The 22,085-nt window shown below is 39.2% G+C and overlaps 1 protein-coding gene across 10 annotated transcripts in view; it reads right to left on the bottom strand.

Moving 5' to 3' along the window:
- Positions 1–1,084: 1,084 nt before the first annotated feature.
- The window catches only part of dtna (dystrobrevin, alpha), a 41,440-nt gene continuing 20,439 nt past the window's right edge, over positions 1,085–22,085 (bottom strand). For 2 of the 10 annotated variants that reach the window (XM_055228502.1, XM_055228501.1), the window contains 13 exons: positions 20,988–21,071; positions 20,757–20,843; positions 18,833–18,928; positions 17,892–17,976; positions 16,052–16,146; positions 14,483–14,596; positions 13,656–13,752; positions 12,248–12,271; positions 10,901–11,060; positions 9,706–9,795; positions 9,519–9,612; positions 5,202–5,313; positions 1,091–4,130 (listed from right to left, as the gene is read on the bottom strand). In XM_055228502.1, coding sequence (XP_055084477.1) covers positions 4,113–4,130; positions 5,202–5,313; positions 9,519–9,612; positions 9,706–9,795; positions 10,901–11,060; positions 12,248–12,271; positions 13,656–13,752; positions 14,483–14,596; positions 16,052–16,146; positions 17,892–17,976; positions 18,833–18,928; positions 20,757–20,843; positions 20,988–21,071 — 1,156 coding nt within the window. In that variant the 3' untranslated portion in view covers positions 1,091–4,112. Of the gene's footprint in view, positions 4,131–5,201; positions 5,314–9,518; positions 9,613–9,705; positions 9,796–10,900; positions 11,061–12,247; positions 12,272–13,655; positions 13,753–14,482; positions 14,597–16,051; positions 16,147–17,891; positions 17,977–18,832; positions 18,929–20,756; positions 20,844–20,987; positions 21,072–22,085 lie in introns of those variants that run through there. The other 8 variants (XM_033982889.2, XM_055228503.1, XM_055228504.1 and 5 more) reach the window with 8 other exon arrangements.

Here is a 22,085-nt window from a genome sequence, read left to right as displayed (position 1 = left end):
GAATGTCTGCGGTTTCACTTTTTATTCGAGAAATGCAGCGTTTAAGTAGTGCACTATTTTTGTGTTACTTAGAAAGTTTAACATTTAATAAATAACGAAACTTTAAAATATATTTTTTTCAACTCAGACCCACGCCACCCTCTTCAAATGCTTCTCTCTTTACGTGCGCTAGAGGGCACACAAGTGCCCTGTATGTGACTCAAGCTGGTTTACCCATAATGATTTATACCAGGTCTAAACCAGGTATAAACCGGGTCTATACCAGGACTATTCTAGGTCTAATCTAGGTCTAAATCAGGTCTATAACAGGACTATTCCAGGTCTAACCTAGGGCTAAACCAGGTCTATAACGGGACTATTCCAGGGCGAAACCAGGGCTAAACTAGGTTTATAACAGGGCTATCCCAGGTCTATTATAGGATTGAACCAGGTCTATAATAGGACTATTTCAAGTGTAATCTAGGACTAAACCATATCTATAAAAGGACTATCCCAGGTCTAATCCAGGACTAAACCAGGTCTATAAAAGGACTATTCCAAGTCCATGACAGGACTATTCAAGGTCTCAACCAGGTCTGTAACAGGATATTCCAGGTCTCAACCAGGTCTAAAACAGGACTATTCCAAGTCTAATCTAGGACTAAACCAGGTCTATAACGGGACTATTCCAGGTCTATAACAGGACTATCCCAGGTCTAATCTAGGGCTAAACCAGGTCTATAACAGGACTGTCCCAGGTCTAATCTAGGACTAAACCAGGTCTATAAAAGAAGTATTGCAGGTCTATAAAAGGACTATACAAGGTCTAAACCAGGTCTGTAACAGGACTATTCCAGGTCTATTCTAGGGTTAAACCAGGTCTGTAACAGTTGGTAGAGCATTTATCCACTGATCTAAAAGGTTGGTAGTTCAAATCCCGTGTGCGCGCGCGGGTGTATATATGTCTGTGTAACAGTGTTGTACTTGGGTTAAAAGGAATGAATTGCAGACGATACCAGGTTGAGGGCAGCCAGTGGAGGACTTCTGGTTATAAATGTGCAGTTTATAGAGTGTGGTGCAAATAGAAAAAAGGCTCCAGTAGAGTGATATTATGTCAACAGTTTATTACGCGTCACCACCATGCAAATTCACTGCTATGAACTTAAAATTCAAACTAGATATTCTTCACACATTTATGTTTTAAACTGGCTTGTGGCTGAGTTTCACACACTCAAAAATACATAAGAGGTGTGTGAATGTGCTGTATTTTAGCAGGTGAGCAGCTTGAACCATAGCCAAAGGATCTGCGGGCCCGGGTCTACAGGGGGGCAAAAGGGTGCATTGCAAACTCAGATAAAAATGTTTGCGCCCTCATTTCAGGCTCCTAAAATAATGCCACGTAATGGAAGCATTTACCTTGATGCCCCTTTGAAACTTGAATTCACCCTCAGTCAGCTTCATCTGTGCTAGAGATAGACTGATGTATCTCCCAGGCCAATATTTGGACTCTTCAGAGGCTTGCGTGGACTGTACATATAAATGGACACAGCTAACCTGCTAGCCACCACGTTTCAAATAGGAAGTAATCATGGGTGCGCTTCTGGCTTCGTTGACTCCAATTCACTTTCTATTGAAAAACTGTGTCCCCTCTCTCTGTAACTGCTGCTGTCAGACTCATCATTTTGGTCTTAAATGTTCGTATTAACCCGCTCTACATGATCCTGGGGTTTTTATTTTGCTATTTTGTCTGTAAATCAAGATATGAACATTAATAAGTGTTAGCAACAAGTTTGATTGACAACATTGCTAATTGCCCACTCCCTGCTAAACCAGTGGTGCAGGCGGGAAGGGGCATCAACTTCAACAGCCTTGGTCCGAATTGGCTCTTTGGTTGCTATGATACTTGTGGTCAAAATTCCAAACATGGAACTCAGCTCCAAATTCACCCCTATAACTGCTTTAGCCTTGATGAGCTTCATTTGGAGCCGAACTCTTTGGGTGACGTCACACTCACTTAGTCCACTTCTTCACACAGTCTGTGGTGTATCGATCTCTAGTTTGCACCCGGGCCTCCAAATCGTGATGTAAAATTGGAATTAATTATTCCAGTGCCCTTTATGGTGTAACCTGTGTTTCTAAGCATAAACAAAATATGTTAAGTTGAAAGAGCAACAACATCACAGCTTTAGACTTAAAGGGCCCATATTATGCTATTTTCTGATCTCTGTTCTAATGTTGTTTCCTCATCACAAACAGACCTAGGGTTGTGTTTTGTTTCATTCACATGTTTAACACACAAACCCTGTATATGTAGGTTGAGTTCTTCTCTCAAACTGAAAACACTCTGTTCCACCTTGTGATGTCATCATGTGGTAATACAGGAAGTGCTCCACTGTCTTTTTAAACTCCATACACCTTCATTAGAATCATTTGGATCATTTCAGCCCTGGAATTGCGATCTCTACTGAACTAAAGGTAAAAGGAGCTGTTAACTTGAAAACTACCACTTCATGACATCACAAGGTGGAACAGAGCATTTTTGAGCTTTGGAGATGTAGACAGACTAATAATAAAGTGTTACTCAACATGCGTGAATTAAACAAAATACAACTTCAGGTCTGTTTTTGAGGAGGTAACAGCATTAGAACATGGATTAAAGCTCACAAGAGTCAATTTTGTGTAATACAGGACCTTTATAGGACCTTTAAGAAGCAGAACATAAAACAAGGAGCAGAGCAGTGCTGGCTACATACTGCGTTGACGTCTTCCAGATTCACTCAATAAGCTAAGGCAGAGTGCAGTTTTAGACAGAAACCACATGAAATGGCACCAAAAATAAATTAAAAAAAACATTTAAAACATTTAAGAGCAATGGTATAAAATCATGTGTCAGATCAATTTTGCCATTAACGAAAAGTAAAGTTACATAAGTATTGCAGTCATCATAATCTTTGATCTGAGATGGCACATGAAGAAACATCCCGGGTGAACGTCATCAAACTAAGATTTGCTAATAGACTCTGTGCACAGTAGCATGTTAGCTAGCTCATTGTGACTCAAAGCTAACAGTCACTTTTATTAAAATTGGAAAACATAAAATAAACAACCTATTAAAGGGCTCATATTACTCTATTTTCTGATCTCTGTTCTAACGTTGTTTCCTCATCACAAACAGACCTGTAGCTGTGTTTTGTTTCATTCACACACAACATGTTGAACACATAAACCCTGCATATTTAGGCTGAGTTCTTCTCTCAAACTGAAAATATCACCTTGTGATACATCATGTGGTAATACAGGAAGTGCTCTGCTGTGTTTTTAAACTCCATACACCTTCACTACAATCATTTGGAATATTTCAGCCCTGTAATTGCCAATTTCTACTGAACTAAAGGTAAAACATAACTGTGAACTTGAAAACTATCACTTCATGACATCACAAGGTGGAACAGAGCATTTTGAGCTTTGGAGATGTTGACAGATTAATAATAAAATGTTACTCAAACATGTGTGAATGAAACAAAACACAACTCCTGGTCTGTTTTTGATGAGGTAACAGCATCAGAACATGACTTAAAGTGCACATTTCAAGTCAATTTAATTAATATAGGACCTTTAAAATGAATTAAAATAAAGATTACCCAATTATTTTTATATGTGGACTACTTCAGTTTGTGGTGTTGTTTTAATATTTAATACACCTCAAAATTAGTATTAGCGTTAGCACTGAGACACAAACATTTCTGTCCACTGCCTGATCTTTATGTTAGCGTGACTTGGCAAAAACCTCATAGACATGAAACTGGACAGGAAGTAGAGATGCTAACAGTGAGGTTGCTAGGCGATGTGGTGCACAAAGCCTATTGGCACTGGCAGTGTATTATATCATTCTTAACAACTTAACAAAAAAATATATATTTATCCCCAAATTGTGTGTTTTTATGGCACCTGTGGTATTATAGACAGCTCAGTAGTAATCTCTTTACACAGTAGTAGCTTAAATAGCCTATATGTGTTGGTTAAAAATATATATCTTTACATAAACGTCTTCTGTGGTTGGATTCAACAGTGCTCGTATTCATTGCTTTGTATCAGTCCAGTGTTTTGTCCAGTGTTTTGTATTGCTGGCGTGGTCACTGCTGCAGCGTCACCTGTATAACATAAACACATAATTTTTTTGTATTATTATTTATCTTAATTTATACAGAGGAACCCAATGAGAGCACTTGAGCTGTTTTTCATTGGCTCCCTGTTTAAAATACAATACAAGTAGAAAAACAAGCAAGTATACAAGAAAATAAAAAATATTACAAACAGGAGCAGGTATGAGTATAAAAGCTCGTTACCAGATTATTATATATATATTAGGCATGTGACGATATTGAAATTTAGTGTCATGATTATCTTGCCCAAAATAATTGCAATTAACGATTATATCACAATAATTATTAAAGCTGCTGACAGTTCAAAAATGTTATGGATATGAAACATTATCATTTTAATCTTATGAATAAGTACCATGTTTAAAGAACTGTTATAGTACTGTACTTTGTCATCAGTGAAAACAACTACAATCCAACGGAGGAGCAGGGCCGTCAACTGAAATTTGGGGGCCCGGGACAAGAAGATTGGATTCCTCTAATACAAATTATTTGGAAGAGAGTCCAATACTGGGCCCCTAAATGCCGGGACAACAGAACCCTTTGTCCACTCCCGTCGACTCCCCTATGGATAAGTAGGTTTTTTCTGCAAACTAAATATAGAGAATCAGTGTTTCAGTCTTATGCAGCTAAAAACTGGAACATTCTTCCTGAAGATGTCTACTTTGACAATGTTTAAATCCAGGCTCAAACAGTTCTGTTTAGCTGTGCATATGACTGAAAGGTTTTTATTCTGCACTTTTCTGTTTTAATGTTTTAATTTTATGATGATTATTTGTGATTATTTATGTTTTGATTTGTGTGATTTTAATGTCCTTTTTAGTCTGTAAAGCCTTGCCTTACTGTTGACCCTTTTATCACGATAAATTATATAATTGTTTATTGTCCCATCCCTAGTCATCAATGCCATGCTGCATTCTGGGAGTTTTTGAAGTCGTCCCTTTGATACAGCTCTGGTTTTCTCTAACAGACCCACTTAGCCCGTATAGTCACAGTAACACGAGAGTTAGTCATTAAACTGGGAATATTTTTGTACTTTTGTTGGTGTAACTTTGAGCTTACCATGCACGATTTGTCTGGTTCCGGTCTGCGCTTCATTAGTTCCTCCAACTTGAGCTCGTCCTCCAGCTGCTCCTCCAGGCTGTTCTCGTAAGTGTCGGCGCCGCTGGCGGGTCTGGAAGACAATAGCCCGTTTCAAAACATGACCAAGAACACTGGGGCGTAATCAGCAAAGCGTGGGTTTGATTTGACAGTAAATAATTTAAAGAAAAGACAGAAAAGTGATGCCTGAAGAGAGCTGTTTTTAATGACCTTTGAACTTGAATGAAACAAGAGAAGTAGTCAAGTAAGTCAACTTTACTTATACTGCGATTATGTGCAGATAAAATAAGATGCAGTCAAAACCAAAAGTGATGGAGGATAGCACCTGAGCGATGGAGGGATGATGTTACCAGAGTGATGGAGGGAGGATAGAACTGAAGTGAAGTGGAGAGATGATAGAACCGGAGTGATGGAGAGAGGATAGAACCAGAGTGATGGAGGGGTGATGTAACTGGAGTGATGGAGGGAGGACAAAACATTCCTGTCTTGTATTTATTGATATAAATGGTCTTTATTATTAAGTATTATTTTTATTTGGGACCTGACCCTAAGCTCTGGAACGCTCTGTATTTGAACAACTGCTTGATACGTAAAGTGGATTTGAAGTTGTATTGGTTTCATAATACAGTGGGGCAAAAAAGTAGTCAGCCACCAATTGTGCAAGTTCTCCCACTTAAAAAGATGAGAGGCCTGTAGTTTTCATCATAGTTTCACTTCAACTATGACAGAGAGAATGAGAAAAAAATTCAGGAAATCACCTTATCTGATTTTTAAATAATTTATTTGCAAGTTAAGGTGGAAAAAAGTATTTGGTCAATAACAAAAGTTCATCTCAATACTTTGTTATATACCCTTTGTTGGCAATGACAGAGGTCAAACGTTTTCTGTAAGTTTCCATGAGGTTTTCACTGTTGCTGGTAGTTTGGGCCATTCCTCCTGCAGATTTCCTCTAGAGCAGTGATGTTTTGGGGCTGTCACTGGGCAACACGGACTTTCAACTCCCTCCAAAGATTTTCTATGGGGTTGATATCTGGAGACTGGCGAGGCCACTCCAGGACCTTGAAATGCTTCTTATGAAGCCACTCCTTCATTGCCCATGTGGTGTGTTTGGGATCATTGTCATACTGAAAGGAGGTTTTCACTCAAAATCTCACAATACATGGCCCCATTCATTCTTTCCTTTACACTGATCAGTCGTCCTAGTCCCTTTGCAGAAAAACAGCCCCAAAGCATGATGTTTCCACCCCCATGCTTCACAGTAGGTATGGTGTTCTTTGGATGCAACTCAGCATTCTTTCTCCCCCAAACACAACAAGTTGAGTTTTTACCAAAAAGTTCTATTTTGGTTTCATCTGACCATATGACATTCTCAGTCCTCTTCTGGATCATCCAAATGTTCTCTAGCAAACTTCAGACGGGCCTGGACATGTCCTGGCTTAAGCAGGGGACACGTCTGGCACTGCAGGATTTGAGTCCCTGGCGGTGTAGTGTGTTACTGATGGTAGCCTTTGTTACGTTGATCCCAGCTCTCTGCAGATCATTCACTAGGTCGCCCCGTGTAGTTCTGGGATCTTTGCTCATCGTTCTTGTGATCATTTGACCCCACGGGGTGAGATCTTGCATGGAGCCCCAGATCGAGGGAGATGATCAGTGGCCTTGTATGTCTTCCATTTTCTAATAATTGTTCCTACAGTTGATTTCTTCACACCAAGCTGCACCTATTGCAGATTCAGTCTTCGGGGCCTGGTGCAGGTCTACAGTTTTGTTTGTGGTTCCTTTGACAGCTCTTTAGTCTTGGCCATAGTGGAGTTTGGAGTCTGACTGTTTGAGGTTGTGGACAGGTGTCTTTTATACTGATAACCAATCATCTACCAATCCTACCAATCCTGATTGATGATGTTCAAATTGAAAGTGTAAATGAGATCAAATTTTTGGGTGTTATAATAGACAATAAATTATCATGGAAAGCCCATATTAGACAAATAAAAAGCAAAATCTCAAAAAGCCTCGCAATAATAAATAAAGCAAAAAACTACCTTGATCAAAATGCCCTACGTACTTTATACTGTTCCTTAGTACTCCCATACCTCACTTATTGTGTTGAAGTGTGGGGGAATACTTACCAATCTACACTTAATCCACTAGTTGTATTACAGAAACGTGCTTTGCGAATCATCCATAAAGTCGGATACTTGGAGCACACACATGCTTTATTCATATATTCAAAGCTCCTAAAAATTCCTGATCTTGTAAAATATGTTACATTAACTATACTATTTAAAGCTTCCATAAACATGTTACCGAGTAAGCTGTAAGTTTTGTTTACAGCCAAAGAGAGAACATACAATCTTAGAGAATATGAGAAATTCAAATTGCCTAAAGTTAGAACTACTCGAAAAAGTTTCTGTGTATCGGTATGTGGTGTTAAACTTTGGAACAGTCTGGATATACACATCAAGCAATGCCATAGTATCAGTACGTTCAAGCATCGATATAAAAATATGATCTGGTCGCAGTATCTAGAGGAAGAGTCTTAATATAATTTCAGTAATCTTGTAATGCTGGCTTTGTATCTACCATTTCTTTACCATTGTTGGTATTTGTTGTCCATTACCATTGTTGGTATTTGTTGTCCATTACCATTGTTGGTATTGTTGTCCATTACCATTGTTGGTATTGTTGTCCATTACCATTGTTGTATTTTGCTGTCCATTACTATTGTCGTATTTATTGTCCATTACTATTGCTGTATTGCTGTTCATTACCATTGTTGGTATTTACTGTCCGTTACCATTGTTGGTATTAATAACTTTCCTTACCATTGTTGGCACCTTATCCAATATGATGTAACACATAAGTTGCATGAGTCTAACTCATAGTCCCCAATGTAATCATGTAATACAATCATGAAAAGGAAGTAAAGTATGCTAAAGTTAAGAAATAATAGCAGAGGGGGTGGGATTAAATAAGTTTTCTTCTTCCCACTCCTTTTTGGGCAATTGGAGATACTCTTTTTTTTTTGTGTGTGTGTTTTGCTGTCTGTTTTTGTTTATTTTTCCTTGTCTCTTGTATCATGTGTTGATTGACATCGATTGTGGCTGCCTAGGCTATGCAAGAGAAAAGATGTCCATTTGCCCAAGACAAATAAAATTTAAAAAAAAAAAAAACAGTTCAAACAGGTGCCATTAATACAGGGAACGAGTGGAGGACAGAAGAGCCTCATAAAGAAGTTACAGGTCTGTGAGAGACACAAATCTTGCTTGTTTGTAGGTGACCAAATACTTATTTAACCAAGGAATTTACCAATTAGTTAATTAAAAATCAGACAATGTGATTTCTTGGATTCTTTCTCCCCAGTCTGTCTCTCATAGTTGAAGTGAACCTATGATGAAAATTACAGGCCTCTCTCATCTTTTTAAGTGGGACAACTTAAACAATTGGTGGCTGACTAAATACTTTTTTGCCCCACTGTATAAGGAATCTATTGTAAATGACAAAATCAGCACAAATCCTCTTACGCATGTCGCCCATTAGGTGGTGCCATTGTGTAACTATTTTTCCCAGAGAAGGGCTTGCTTTGGTCACTGAGAAAGGACTGGGTGGCATAGTTATTGTAAAATCTTTAGTCAACTGGTGAAACAGCTTCATGTTCTGAAATGTCCCTGTGTGTCAGATCCCCTCCCTGTGTCTAAATGGTGTCTAATTCTTCATACAAACTGCTGACCCTGTAGTTATGATCTGTACAAACATGTTCTGAAATGTGATTCTTGTATTAGCTTGTATGGACACGTTTAAAATGTGAACTGTATACAGAATCCATCCGTCCATTCATGGATGCTTAGACCACTAAGCCCCAGCTCAGGAGGGCAAGTCTAAGCAGGGACTCCCAGACTTCCCTCACCCCAGACACGTCCTCCAGCTACTCTGTTGGGACCCCAAGGCGTTCCCAGGCCAGCCGAGAGACAAGGTCCCTCCGGCGTGTCCTGGGTTTTTCTCCCATTTTTTAAATTAATTTGTTTGTTTATCTAAAAGGGGACAATGCAAATAAATAAGCACTTATGTAAATGCACCAGTATTATCCATGATGTTACTAAAACACAAGACTCAAATTTTCGTTCTGGCCTAAACTGTAAGCACAAGACGTACTGCTTTAGGTTTTGGTTAATTAAAAGAACATAAATACAGAATGTTCTAAATGTGCTATATAAATAAAGTTGAATTGAATTGAAAAGAGTCACCCAGAGAAACAATACTTACAAATGTGCTCATTCTAAATACCTTGTTTTATAACTGAAGAAAGGATCTGATGTTGCCGCCAAAAGCTCACGTCCCAGGTCTGAATCTACTGTGCTCTCCGTCTCACTGCCTCCTTCTGTGAGACAAAACAAACGCATCTTATTCAAAATACTTGAAAAAATAAATTTAAAAATAATTTGACTTTTTCATTTTTATTTCAGTGTTTTACCTGAGTTCAGCTCTTTAACCAGTGATGACATTGTGTTGGTGATGGAATCAGCAGCAATGAGCAGGTCAGTCCTTAAGTTTCTCCTCGGGCCTGTTACAAATGTCAGAAATGTTCTAGTAAGAATTTTGGTTTGGTTGTGTAGTCTGTGTGTTTGTGTATTAGACAGTGGAATGTAATGAAGTAAAAGTAGTGAAGTAAAGTACTTAGGTATAAATTTTACTTTTTGAGAGTAGGATCTGTACTTTCTACCTCACTACATTTTTGAACAGGACTGAAAAGTAAAAGTATTTTTATTATTGTGTGAGACCTGCTGAAAAGGCTGAGGGTTTATTTTTAACACATTCATAAATTTAACAAACAAAAGTATACAAATAAAAACAGACAGAAAAAAAAACCTGATTCAATTTTTTCTGTTCAACAAAATTCAGCACATATCTTTATCCGAATCACTACATTTGAAGCTTAATAAGACTCAAAATCTGTTTGAAATACATTTACTTTTTCCTCTTTAAGTACATTTTAAACAGGTATTTTAATACTTTAACTTAAGTGGATTTTTTCATGTGATACTTTTACTTCAGTATTTTTTTGCTCCGATGTGTGTACTTTTACTTAATAAAATGGATTACTTCTTCCACCACTGATAGTTGGTTTGTCAAAAATATCAAAAATCAGATAGTAACCAATACTAAAACTAATATTAAAACTAGATACTGAGCAGGTATTGGTTCTGCAAAAATCAAATATAATAGTTATAATTATTTTGTATATAAAAATGACTTTATATAACTTAAAAAGAAGCATGTTTTATCTCCACTGTCGAGTATTGAGTATCGAAATCAAGTTTGAAATTTTAGTATCGTAACAACACTGTAGGCTTGTCACAGTAACACATTTTAAGATATATATTGCTCCAGAGAGATATTGCAATAAACGATAATATTGAAACTAGTATACAAAGAAAATAATTCCAGTAAACCATTTTAAATAAACAATATCTTTAAAAGGCATGGGTTAACAGGTTAACCAATACTTAGCCATAGAAGTCACTTATTCAACTTTCTGCATCTCAACAAAAACACCCCAAATCTCCCCATTTTTGATAAGAAATTGCACACATGATAAATATGGTCCAGTTATCATCGATATAGTGATTACTATATTGACAGGCCTACAGCACTAGTATGAATGTTACCTTGAGCGAACGCCTCCTGTACGTCTCCTCCTACGCCCATGAGTGAGTCCTGGGGCATGTGGGTGGGGGTGGTGCAGGTGGAATCAGACAGGATGGGTGTGGGGATCGGGCGACTGACGGTGTGACTGGGGGAGGAGCGTGGGGAGCCAGGACCCTGAGTCTAAAGAGAGCACAACATGGACAACACGCGGCTTAGCTAGTTTCAAATCAGAATATGATTTAAAATTGACACTTGTGAAAATTTAGCTATGTCAAAATCTTGTTAGCTCATCACAAACAGACCTGGAGTTGTGTTTTCTTTCATTCACACATGTTTAACACACACACCGTACATATTTAGGCTGAGTTCTTCTCTCAAATGGAAAACACTCTATTCCACCTTGTGATGTCATCATGTGGTAATACAGGAAGTGCTCCACTGCATTTTTAAACTCCATACACCTTCACTACAATCATTTGGATGATGTCAGCCCTGGAATTGTTAATCTCTACTGAACTAAAGGTAAAAGGAGCTGTTAACTTGAAAACTACCACTTCATGACATCACAAGGTGGAACAGAGCATTTTGAGCTTTGGAGATGTAACAGACTAATAATACATTGTTACTCAAACATGTGTGAATGAAACAAAACACAACTCCAGGTCTGTTTTTGAGGAGGAAACAACACTGGAGCAGAGATCACAAAACAGCATAATGTGGGTCCTTTAAGTTAACTCTCTGTGCCATACACAAACACAACTTCAGTTTGAATTGGTAGAGAGCATTGTATTACTGTGTTTCCAAAGGATGACTTTGGGAAAATTTTGAAGTAATCTTAAACAAGATCGTATCTTTGTTTCTCCATCTGGCTGTTGTTCTATTGTTCAGATTAAGAAGCACTTAATCTACACCAATTCATTTAGCTCTGTAAAATTCCAGTGTGATTCTTATCACACCGTTTTTATTTATAAGATACTCAGCTAAATGCACAGAAAAAATTTATTTAGCAGTTATAGGGACCATTTGGAGCCGAGTTCCATATTAGGAACTCCGACCGTGGTCATCATAGCAACCAAAGAGCAAATCCAGAGCAAAACGGCGGCTATCAGGTTAGCTAAGTCCATTTATACATACAGTCTATGGTTTACACACAACAAGCCCTGCCCAAAAAGTATTTTATATTATTAATACCTAGCGTTAAATTCCAGTGAAATGCCATAATTAGAACATGATTAGAACACAGTTAGCTCTAAATATTAAATGTGTTATAGCCGTTTGACTTTCCAGGCTCATGCATAAGTTTATATCTATAAAACAACAAGCGTGTTTAAATATTTAGTGAGAGTTTGTCTAATTCTGACACTTACAGCCTCCTTTTTCTCCTCTTCAATCTGAAAAACAATGTTACGGTTTGAACTCTCAACCTCTTTGAGTATTTCTACAGATCCATAGCGTTTGCTTCAGGCGGTAGCAGCAGGTGACTCTCTCATACATCTTTAATAGATTAGCATTGATCCTTTTAGGCTAATTAGACTCAGATCCTGTCCACTTAAACCACTGCAGTTTGAGCTTTTAAGAGGAGCTGTCCTGTTGTCTAAAGATGATGTTCTTGCTCTAAAGGTGATCCGTCTCAGTGGGGGGCGGACACTTGTTCATCACACCTGTGAGGTGTGATGAAGCTTGAGCGTCCAGTTCGGCGCCCTGTTCTTAACTCATGTGTTCAGACTGAAGCTCACAGCAGACGCCTTTCATCTACAATGCTAATTTACAGCATGAATATTTGTTTTAACTGAAAAATACAGGGAATAAATAATTTTTTATGGATCTACGTAACTGTCTTATACAGTACCAACTCTTGTGCAAAAAGTCTTCACTGGTTTAAAGTCAAATATGTCACAGTCAGGAGCCGACAACAGTTAAGGCTTTTTTTGCAAACATTTGCAGAAACAACTCCTCTAACAACGTCTGTACAAAGAAAGTCTAATTATGAATGTGGAGCGGCTGTGTGCATGTGTGGTGTGAGTGAGGTGTGCGTGTGTGTCTGTGTGTACATGTGCGTGCAAACACCTACGTGTGTGTCTGTGTGTGTGCGTGTACATTTGCCTGTGTGTGAGGTGTATGTGCGTGTATGTATGTGTGTCTGTGTGTATGTAAACATGTGCGTCTGTGTGTATGCGTGTGTGTCTGTACACATTTGTGCGTGTATATATATGTGTGTGTCAGTGTATGAAGTGTGTTTGCATTTACATATGTGTTTGTGTGAGTCTGTGTGTGTGTTTGTGTACACGTGTGTGTATATATATATGTGTGTGTGTGTGTCTGTGGTGTGTGTGCATGTAGATGTGTGCGTGTATATACGTGTGTGTCTGTGTGTGTATAAACATGTGTGTGTGTCGGGGTGTGTCTGTGCATGTATGTGTGTGTATAAACGTGTGTGTGTATATACGTGTGTGTGTGCGTATGTGTGCGTATATACGTGTGGGGGTGTCTGTGTGTGTGCGTGTATGGGTCTGTGTATATACGTATATACGTGTGTGCGCGTGTGTATGTATGTGTGTATATACATGTGAGTGTGTGTGTATGTGTGTGCGTATGTGTGTGTATATATGTGTGTGTGTCTGTGTGTGTGCGTGTATGGGTCTGTGTATGTACGTGTGTGTATATACATGTGTGTGTGTGCGTGAGTGTATGTGTGTGTGTGTATATACATGTGGGGGTGTGGGGGGGGGGGTGTGCGTGCGTGTGTGTGTGTATATACATGTGAGTGTGTGGTACCTTGAGAAGCATCATTAGCTGCTCTAGCTGCACCATGAGTTCCCTGCGACTCTCCTGCAGTGTAGACATTCTTTGTTCGAGCTCATCTTTGCGTTGCCTGACAAAAAGAACAAGCTGTTCAGTATTAACAAAATGCACTTTTACATTGGAAAAAAGTCTAAAAGATTTTTTTTAAAGTAACAGTGAATTTACAGCCAAAACACTGAACAATATTATCACTGTACCTGGGTGTTACTGTCTTAAAAACGGTTCAAATATGGTCCAAAGTTATTACTCATTTACCTTCTGCATTCTGATTATTCAGTGAGATTAGTTCATGAACACTTTTCACAACTTTAAGAGACCGATTCAGCAAGTTTTATTTCTATAGCGCATAAAACTGCGGTGTCCAATGGGAGCTGACCTCACGGTAAACATCATCACAACAAAGCGTTGCATGCTGTCGGTGCCCCCTATGGATAGCTGCTCATCAAACTAGAGCAGATTTTTTTCCATTTGTGCCAAAATGACGACGCAATGCTGCCAAATCCTACAAGTATCTGCGATTAAGAAAATAAAACTGAGAAGGAAGTGTGTACATCACAGTGGGCTTGTATGTCACAGTGGGCGTGTACTGGTGGAGGTTAAACGGGGACAGATCAGCAAAATGGTGTCTTGAAAATAGTCAATTAAAGATTACTCAAACATTAATCACTCCAAATACAACTTCAGAGTTTCAATGAGAAGAAACAACTAGATGAATAGATCCGCTTTAAGTATTTACTGACAGATTGATCATAAGCTGAAGCACTGTGTGTGGTGCATGTGCTAATAAAGACGTGTTGTACCTGAGATGTCGCAGCTCGGCCAGCAGGGCGGGGTTCTGCTGCCCTCTGTCTGGTGGGGGCTGGGATGCCTCTTCATGCTGAAGACGTAACCGCTGGATTTCAAGTAAGATTTCTCTGAAACACATTTATTCATTTAAGTAAAGTAAATTTGTAAAACACAACTCACACACAAAGTTATTCAAAGTGCTTTACAGAATAAGAAAGACATTAACAGCGAGAGTAGCTCAGTTGGTAGAGTGTTTGTCCACTGATCTGAAGGTTGGCTGCTCTCAACTTAAACATCTTGGGTAAGACACTTAACCCACTTCCCCCAGTGTCTGTGTACACTGGTGTGTGTGAATGGGTGAGTGGTTCCTTGAGTGAGCTTTGAGTACCTTAAAGGTAGAAAAGGGCTATATAAAAATTGGACTATTTATTTATTTATTTATTTATATTTGTGTATTTAAAATCGCGAACAAATCAAAACATAAATAATCATCATAACATTAACATTAACCAGAAGAGTGCAGAATAAAACCCTTTCCATCACTTGCACAGCTAAACCTCTCCTGGGGTTGGACACACCTCTGCTGCTTTGGGATCAGAGGGAGGGCAGTTTGTACTTAATCACAGCTGACAGTAATGGATGGACAGACACTGACACCGAGCAGCGTTAGAGAGAATCATTTATACTTTGTCTGGCCCTCAGTTTTACTCAAGAAAATGACCTTTTTTACAGGTAACTGCTGTGAGTCATCATGTCGTGTCTTACATGCATTAGTAGGTTTTCTTAAACAGTAAAGCGACGTTTACATACAGAATTGTGTTTTTTGTGACTTTTTGTTTCCTTGATTTGCTTAGAAGGATTCCAATGAACCATGACATGTTAAGCACTTAACAAATGTGAGGAAAACTAAACTTCTGTATATAGACAGACTGATATATCGGACCAATATTTGCACTTTTTAGCACATTGGTTATCGGCCTTAAATCTTCAGAATAGGCTGATATCTTGTTTTGGCTGACCTGCTGCCTGAAGAATACACATAAAGCTAAATTTCAACATTTTAGTGCAAAAGATAACTGCATAAAACACGACTACACTCCTCTCTTAAAGGTTTGTGGTAAAAAAGGGCTGTGAATGTAAATTTAAATGACATAATTTAGGGGAAATGATCAAAATCAGCTCTAAGTATGGGCAGAGCTCATCGACTGCTCTGATTCTAAACCACTGGCATCAACACTGGCCATGAAAAAAAGTCTTATCTGTCAATCTCTACGTCTGTGTTTACAAAGGTATGTCTTTGTGTGTCAATGCTAATGCTAATGCTAACTTCTATCAAAATGTTAAATGTAACAACAAAGTTTAATTTGTTGTCATGATGACCTAATTATTTTTAGGTGCAGATTATTTCAGTCAGTGGGCTTATTTAAATATTTATTAGTTTCCAAAATTGAATTAGCATTAGTGTCGACACACAAAGACCTGTGTAGTTTTCCTCCCATTTGTGAAGTGTTTAACATGTTGGTTTCTTATCTGGTATCTGACACTTAAGTAACAGAATTGAGTCTAACTTGCCGTTGTCTCACCTGTTTTTGCTCTCCAGCTCAGCGATGAGTTGCCTCTGCTGCTTGTTGGCATCCAGAGAACAGGGCAGGTCTGTGGGGACCCGCTGCTGCTGAGCCTGCCAGGGAAAACCAAGAGATCACCAGAGGTACACGACCAGTCCAGTGTTTGGATGAGAGGAGTATGTGTGAAGGAGATGTTACTCTGTCCCATATCTGTCTCAAAGCTCTGCACCAAGATGGCTGAGGGTTTATTTTTGTACCCAGCAATTAGTTTTTACACTAACCCTGACCCTAACCAGATTATTTACACCTATGAAAAATAATAAACAAAACATTTACTCAAAATAACTATAGTTTTGGATAAAATAAAAATAAAATTGAAATAGCCACCCTTTGCTTTGAACCCTGATTTGCACATTTGGCATTTCTTGATCCTGAGAACGCAGGGGAGTTGACAGGGGGAAACAAAGTGGTCTGTTGTCCTGGATCCCAGGGTCTTAAGGGCTCAGAATTGTTACCTTCATCCTATTCATTTATATTAGAGGGGAGAGGCTCATGTGCGGCTTCTTGCCCCGGGCCCCCAGATGTATGTTGATGGACCTGCTGAAGTGAAGTGAGGTGAAAACCATTTCAAAAGAGTTCATCAAGAAACTCACTGAGAGAAGCCCAAGGGTACAGCGGTGTTGACAAAGCAAAGGGTGGATACTTCCATATATCTGCATTATATATTTGATATCTTCTGTGTGTTTATAAAACATGTAAGGATGTAACGATAACCAAAATATCACAATAATAAGTCTCATAATAATATCGTGGACTATCACAATATATCGAATAATACATTTCTTTGCTTAAAAGTATTGTTCTGTTACAGCAACAGCTAAACCACAGAGGGAACTACATAGACCAATCATCCTTTGCTCCAATTCAATGCAGACGGTATAAAGATCTTAATTCTTTGTAATACGACAGTAGTATAATCCCAAATGGTTGTCAAGGCTTTTTAAAAGTAGCATTTCTTCAATTCTGTTAGCATCTCCACAATATCGCCATTATTATCATTTTGTGACAACATCATACAGTGAGTTTATTTTAATGGGTTATTTTTCCAGACCAAGGTTTAGTTTGTTTTCATCCCTGACAGTTTGGAGTCTCAGAGTGGTCACATGATGTTGCTGTGGTGTGGCCGGTCATCTTATTTTTGCTGCTGTCTTCCTACTGGTGGAGGCAGAACCACCAGATGAACCTCATTGGACTATTGTTCAGTCAGATTTGCATATGGTTACATCCCTAGTAGTGCTGCGCAATTAATCTAATAATTTGATTGATTTGATTGCAAAATTGTGAAATCAAATTTGTAAAGTAACTGAAGCCAGTTTACGACTTCTTAAAAAATAGGATATGACAAGAATGAGAATTTAAAGAGTTTGACAGACGGTAAGTCCCATGTCGCTAATTGTAATTGTCCAGTGTGTGCAAAAAAAATCTAGATTTAATTTCTGGCCATATCGCACAGCCCTAATCCCTTGTATAAAGTAGTAATCATTACAAAAAAAACCAACAATCTTGTTCCTGGTCATGTAGCTACTGCTGTCCAATCAGCTTATCTCACATCTCACCGTTAAACAAAAGCAGTGAGGTCACCAGCCGTCCATCAAGCCAACACAGTGGCTTCTTGCTCCGCCTACAAATGACCACAACGTGCACATCCCTCCTTCATCTTGACAATAACAGGACTGAGGACTCCCAAGGGTGTAGATATAAACATTGAGCCCTCTTGTATTGTGTGATGCATTCCCGGCACTAGCCCCAGATGAAAGATGTGCTGATAGCGTGTGTAATATTGTGGGTTCTATCTCACCGCAGCATCAGCAGCCAGCCGGGCAGCGTAGCGAGCGATGAGGCTGTGTTCTTCGTCTTGGAGGTGGCTACTCCTCTCCAGCAAACTGAACACAGGGAGATTAGAAAAAGCACAGTCACTCCTCCACATGATAAATATAGAGAAACACATGAGGAAACGCAGTTAGGACCGAGATTAGTTTCTAGGTGGGTAAGCATTAACAGCGGAGCCTCAGATGAGCAGTTAGGTTGTATTGTCGTATCGATCAAGACGAGATCGTTCTCTCTAAAGGCAGTTGATCTCGTACACTGTAAAAATGAGTGTTTGTGCACACATGGGAAACACACTCACTCACGGCGCAGATAAAACAGGTGGTAAACTTTATGCGTAGGACTGCGTCTACTGGAAAAAACATGCACAGCGGGATTAGTCCTCACATACACACATACACATTCACGGCACACATACACACGCACACACGAGGATAGAATGTACGGAATTTAAGTATATATGAACAGGCCCGTTGACAGGAATTTCGAGGCCCAGGGGAAGAAGCCTCATATGGGCCCCCCTCTAATATAAATGAATAGGATGGTCAAATTATAGGCCCATAAAACCCTGCCCACAATACAAAGATCCTAAATCCTAAATGAGGCAAATTATTCTATAGTGTATGGCGGACTCAAGGGTGCCCAGCCTGTCCATATAAAACACTAAAATCAAACAGTAAAAACAGAGTCAGATATGAAAAGCGTTATGCTTCAAAACAGCTAGAAAATAGAAAAAGTCCATGGATTCATAACTCTTTCTCAGGGGTTAGCAGACTTGAAAAGCAGCATGCACTTTTAGCTCAGAAACCTAGCCAAGATTAGGGTTAGAATTGCAAAGGCCATCCAGCAGGGCGTATGTTTTTGCTCTGTTCTTGGCGGCACACATGAGCAGGACACCACACGCACACTAACCATGACTTGGGGTTGTTTTGGAGCAGGCTCACATAGAGACCAATGAGAACATGTTCATCTGCAAGTCTATCAGCCACATCCAGGTTGTAGTTTAACCTGAAAGAGTGCAGCGTTCCACAAAGACATCAGACATCGCACAGGTGACGGGGGAAAGAAAGACAGGAGGAGACGGGGTAGGTAGCAGGAGAGAAAGGAGAGAACGTGCAGACAAAGGGACTAGGGGGGAGAATGAGCTGAGAGAGAGTTTTTCATGGATGACTAGAGAGAAACAAGGCCGCGTTATGCGTGGGAGACACGCCATTGATAAACGCTAACCGAATGATTAAGGGCATGCTCAGCTAAAAGGGGAGGAACATGGACGGTTTATATTACACAAGCATAAATCACCCACGCTGCATTACTGAAACAACACTCCCTTTAAGACTTAAGGAATTGTATTGTTACCGGCTATAGAACAAACCAATTATGAGAGGTATATGGCAAACTTGGCCAAAACATGCTGTGTTATTCAACTCAACTTTAAAATGAAACCAATGGAAACGACCCTTCAGTTTGGATTAACTAAAGTGCAGTAAAAAACAAAAGTACAATTTGTCAACTGGACAAAAAGTTGTAGGAGTGAAGACGTTTGGCTGCTCATCTAAGCCGCTTCTTCAGTTCTGGTCAGATTACTGCTGGACACTGCCTTATATCTCTCTGAAGCTAACTACACTGAAACCAACTATTGTTTAAAGTTTCTGTTTTTAGGCTATGTCTACTGAGCTACACTAAGTGTGCACCGCCTGAGTCATACTTAGCATATTCATTCAGCTCTTAATGGGTGCTTTCTCACACTCCCTTCAGACAGATATAAGGAAGTGTCCAGCAGTAATCTGACCAGAACTGAAGAAGCAGCCAAACGTCTTCACTCCTGCAACTTTTTGTCTAGTTGACAGATTTTACTTTTGGTTTTTACTATAGATCAGACCTGGACGACTGAGGGATTACACAGTCTAAACTAAAGTGGATAACATGTTTGTGATAAGGATTAGGGATCCACTGATACCATACTGATATCAGCACTGATATTGAAAATCTTGGTGGATCAGATATCGGCTCCAGAGATATCGGTTCAGTTGATATCCTATTTTGGTTTATAAATTGGTGTAGTAAGATTATTTACTGGCCGCAAACATCTCATAATATTAAAATTGTATTTTTACAAAGCTGTTCAGTAAATGCTTTAAATGATGAATAATAGTTTTAGTAATAGTTTTTTTTTACCTCATGCTGTTTTTTTTTTAAAGGAAATAAACACTGTTTTCAGTCTCTGCCCTTGTATTGGTTGAGAAGAAGGCAGAAAAGTTACACAGTCCATCTTTAAGTCTTACTAATGTGTCAATGATGTGGATAAAGATTGAAGTTTTGTTTTAAATGGCAGTATATGCACATATGTAACCTGCCTATCCGGGTTTAGTCCTGGTTCAGTCCTGGTTCAGTGCATGGGAATGGATCATTCCTTCACTGTGGTTCTCCTCGAGGTCTCTATATTTCCCACTGGGTTTGTTTGAGTTGTTCCTGCAGGAGGAGTGTCAAAGGATAGGGTGCGCTCTGGGGCAGTCTTCTTTGTTTTCTATGAATGTTAGTCAGTCTGTCTTTTATTGACCAATGTGTTGGATTTTGCAGCTTTCTATTGGTTGATCCTGATCCTGTTAAACCCTGCGAGGCGACTGCTGTTGTGATTTTGGGCTTTACAAAAATTCATTGAATTGAATTGTCAGTAAGTACATTGCAAACCAAACAGTTACTAACCACATGCAAACTAACAGAGCCATCATTGCTCAACTAAAATGATCAACTTCTTGCTGCAACAGTTACTTACATCCTGGTTACGTACAGGTATTCACATGCGTTTTTTTCTGATCTATGCACCTGTGTGACTTACCCTCTCCCTTTCAACAGATGGGGTGCCGTCTCTGTCAAGGGCTTTCTTTGTTCAGCAGTATTCTTGCTGTAAGATAAGCTACGTGCTCTCAGTAAAAGGGAACACAAAGGCACACACACACAGTAGAAAAGACGACAAAATGAACATAGTCTGGTTCACACAGTTTACAGCACCAGCGCTCAAAAGATCTGCTCTAGAATCCAGGACAGACATTGTTTGGGCGGTACTCACTTTTTGGTGGAGTAAGGGTTCCCTGATGTAGGCATGGAGTGGGAGAAGGAGTAGTCATTGGGATAATTCATGGGTCTTGGAGGCCTAAACCGAAAAATCACATTTATGAGAAATATAGGAAGTTTGTATATGTTTGTTAGACAATGCATGGGATTATACACAAAGAACAAACAAAGCATGAATGTAATTAGGGATGTAAAAATGTCCAAATTTCAAGGTACAAGATGTATTGTACAACTTCAATTCCAATGAAGTTGGGATGCTGTGTAAAACAGTGATTTGCAAATCGTTTTCACCCTATATTGAACTGAATAAACTACAAAGACATGATATTTAATGTTCAAACTGATAAACTTTATTGTTTTTATGCAAATAGTCACTTTTTTTTTATTTGATGCCTGGAAAGTTGAGGAACACTTAAAATACACCTGTTTGGAACATTCCACAGGTGAACAGGTTAATTGGAAACAGGTGAGTGTCATGATTGGCTATAAAAGGAGCATCATCAAAGGGCTCAGTCCTTCACAAGCAAGGCTGGGGTGAGGTTCACCACTTTGTGAACAACTGCATGAGCAAATAGTCCATAATGTCATCAAAAGATTCAGAGAATCTGGAGAAATCTCAGCGGCAAGGCTGAAAACCAACATTGAATGCCCGTGACCTTCGATCCCTCAGACGGTACTGTATTAAAAACAGACATGAATGTGCAAAGGATATTACCACATGGGCTCAGGTACCATTGTCAGTTAACACAGTTTGTCGCTACATCTCCAAGTGCAAGTTAAAACTGTACCATGCAAAGTGAAAGCCATATATCAACAACACCAAGAAACGTTTGGCTTTTCTGGGCCCAAGGTCACCTGAGATGGACTGATGCAAAGTGGAAAAGTGTGCTGTGGTCTGACGAGTCCACATTTCAAATTGTTTTTAGAAATCATGGATGTCGTGTCCTGCAGGCCAAAGAGGAAAAGGATCATCTGGATTGTTATCAGTGGAAAGTTCAAAAGCCTCAGTGATAGTCTGGGGGTGTTTTAGTGCCCATGGGTAATTTGCTCTTCTGTGAAGTCTCCATTAATGCTGAAAGGTATATACAGGTTT

The sequence above is a fragment of the Periophthalmus magnuspinnatus genome, chromosome 17, assembly GCF_009829125.3.
Source record: "Periophthalmus magnuspinnatus isolate fPerMag1 chromosome 17, fPerMag1.2.pri, whole genome shotgun sequence".
In the NCBI taxonomy this organism is placed as follows: domain Eukaryota; kingdom Metazoa; phylum Chordata; class Actinopteri; order Gobiiformes; family Gobiidae; genus Periophthalmus; species Periophthalmus magnuspinnatus.
Note: the sequence above shows the minus strand (reverse complement) of the source record. Positions and strands in the feature narration are given on the sequence as shown.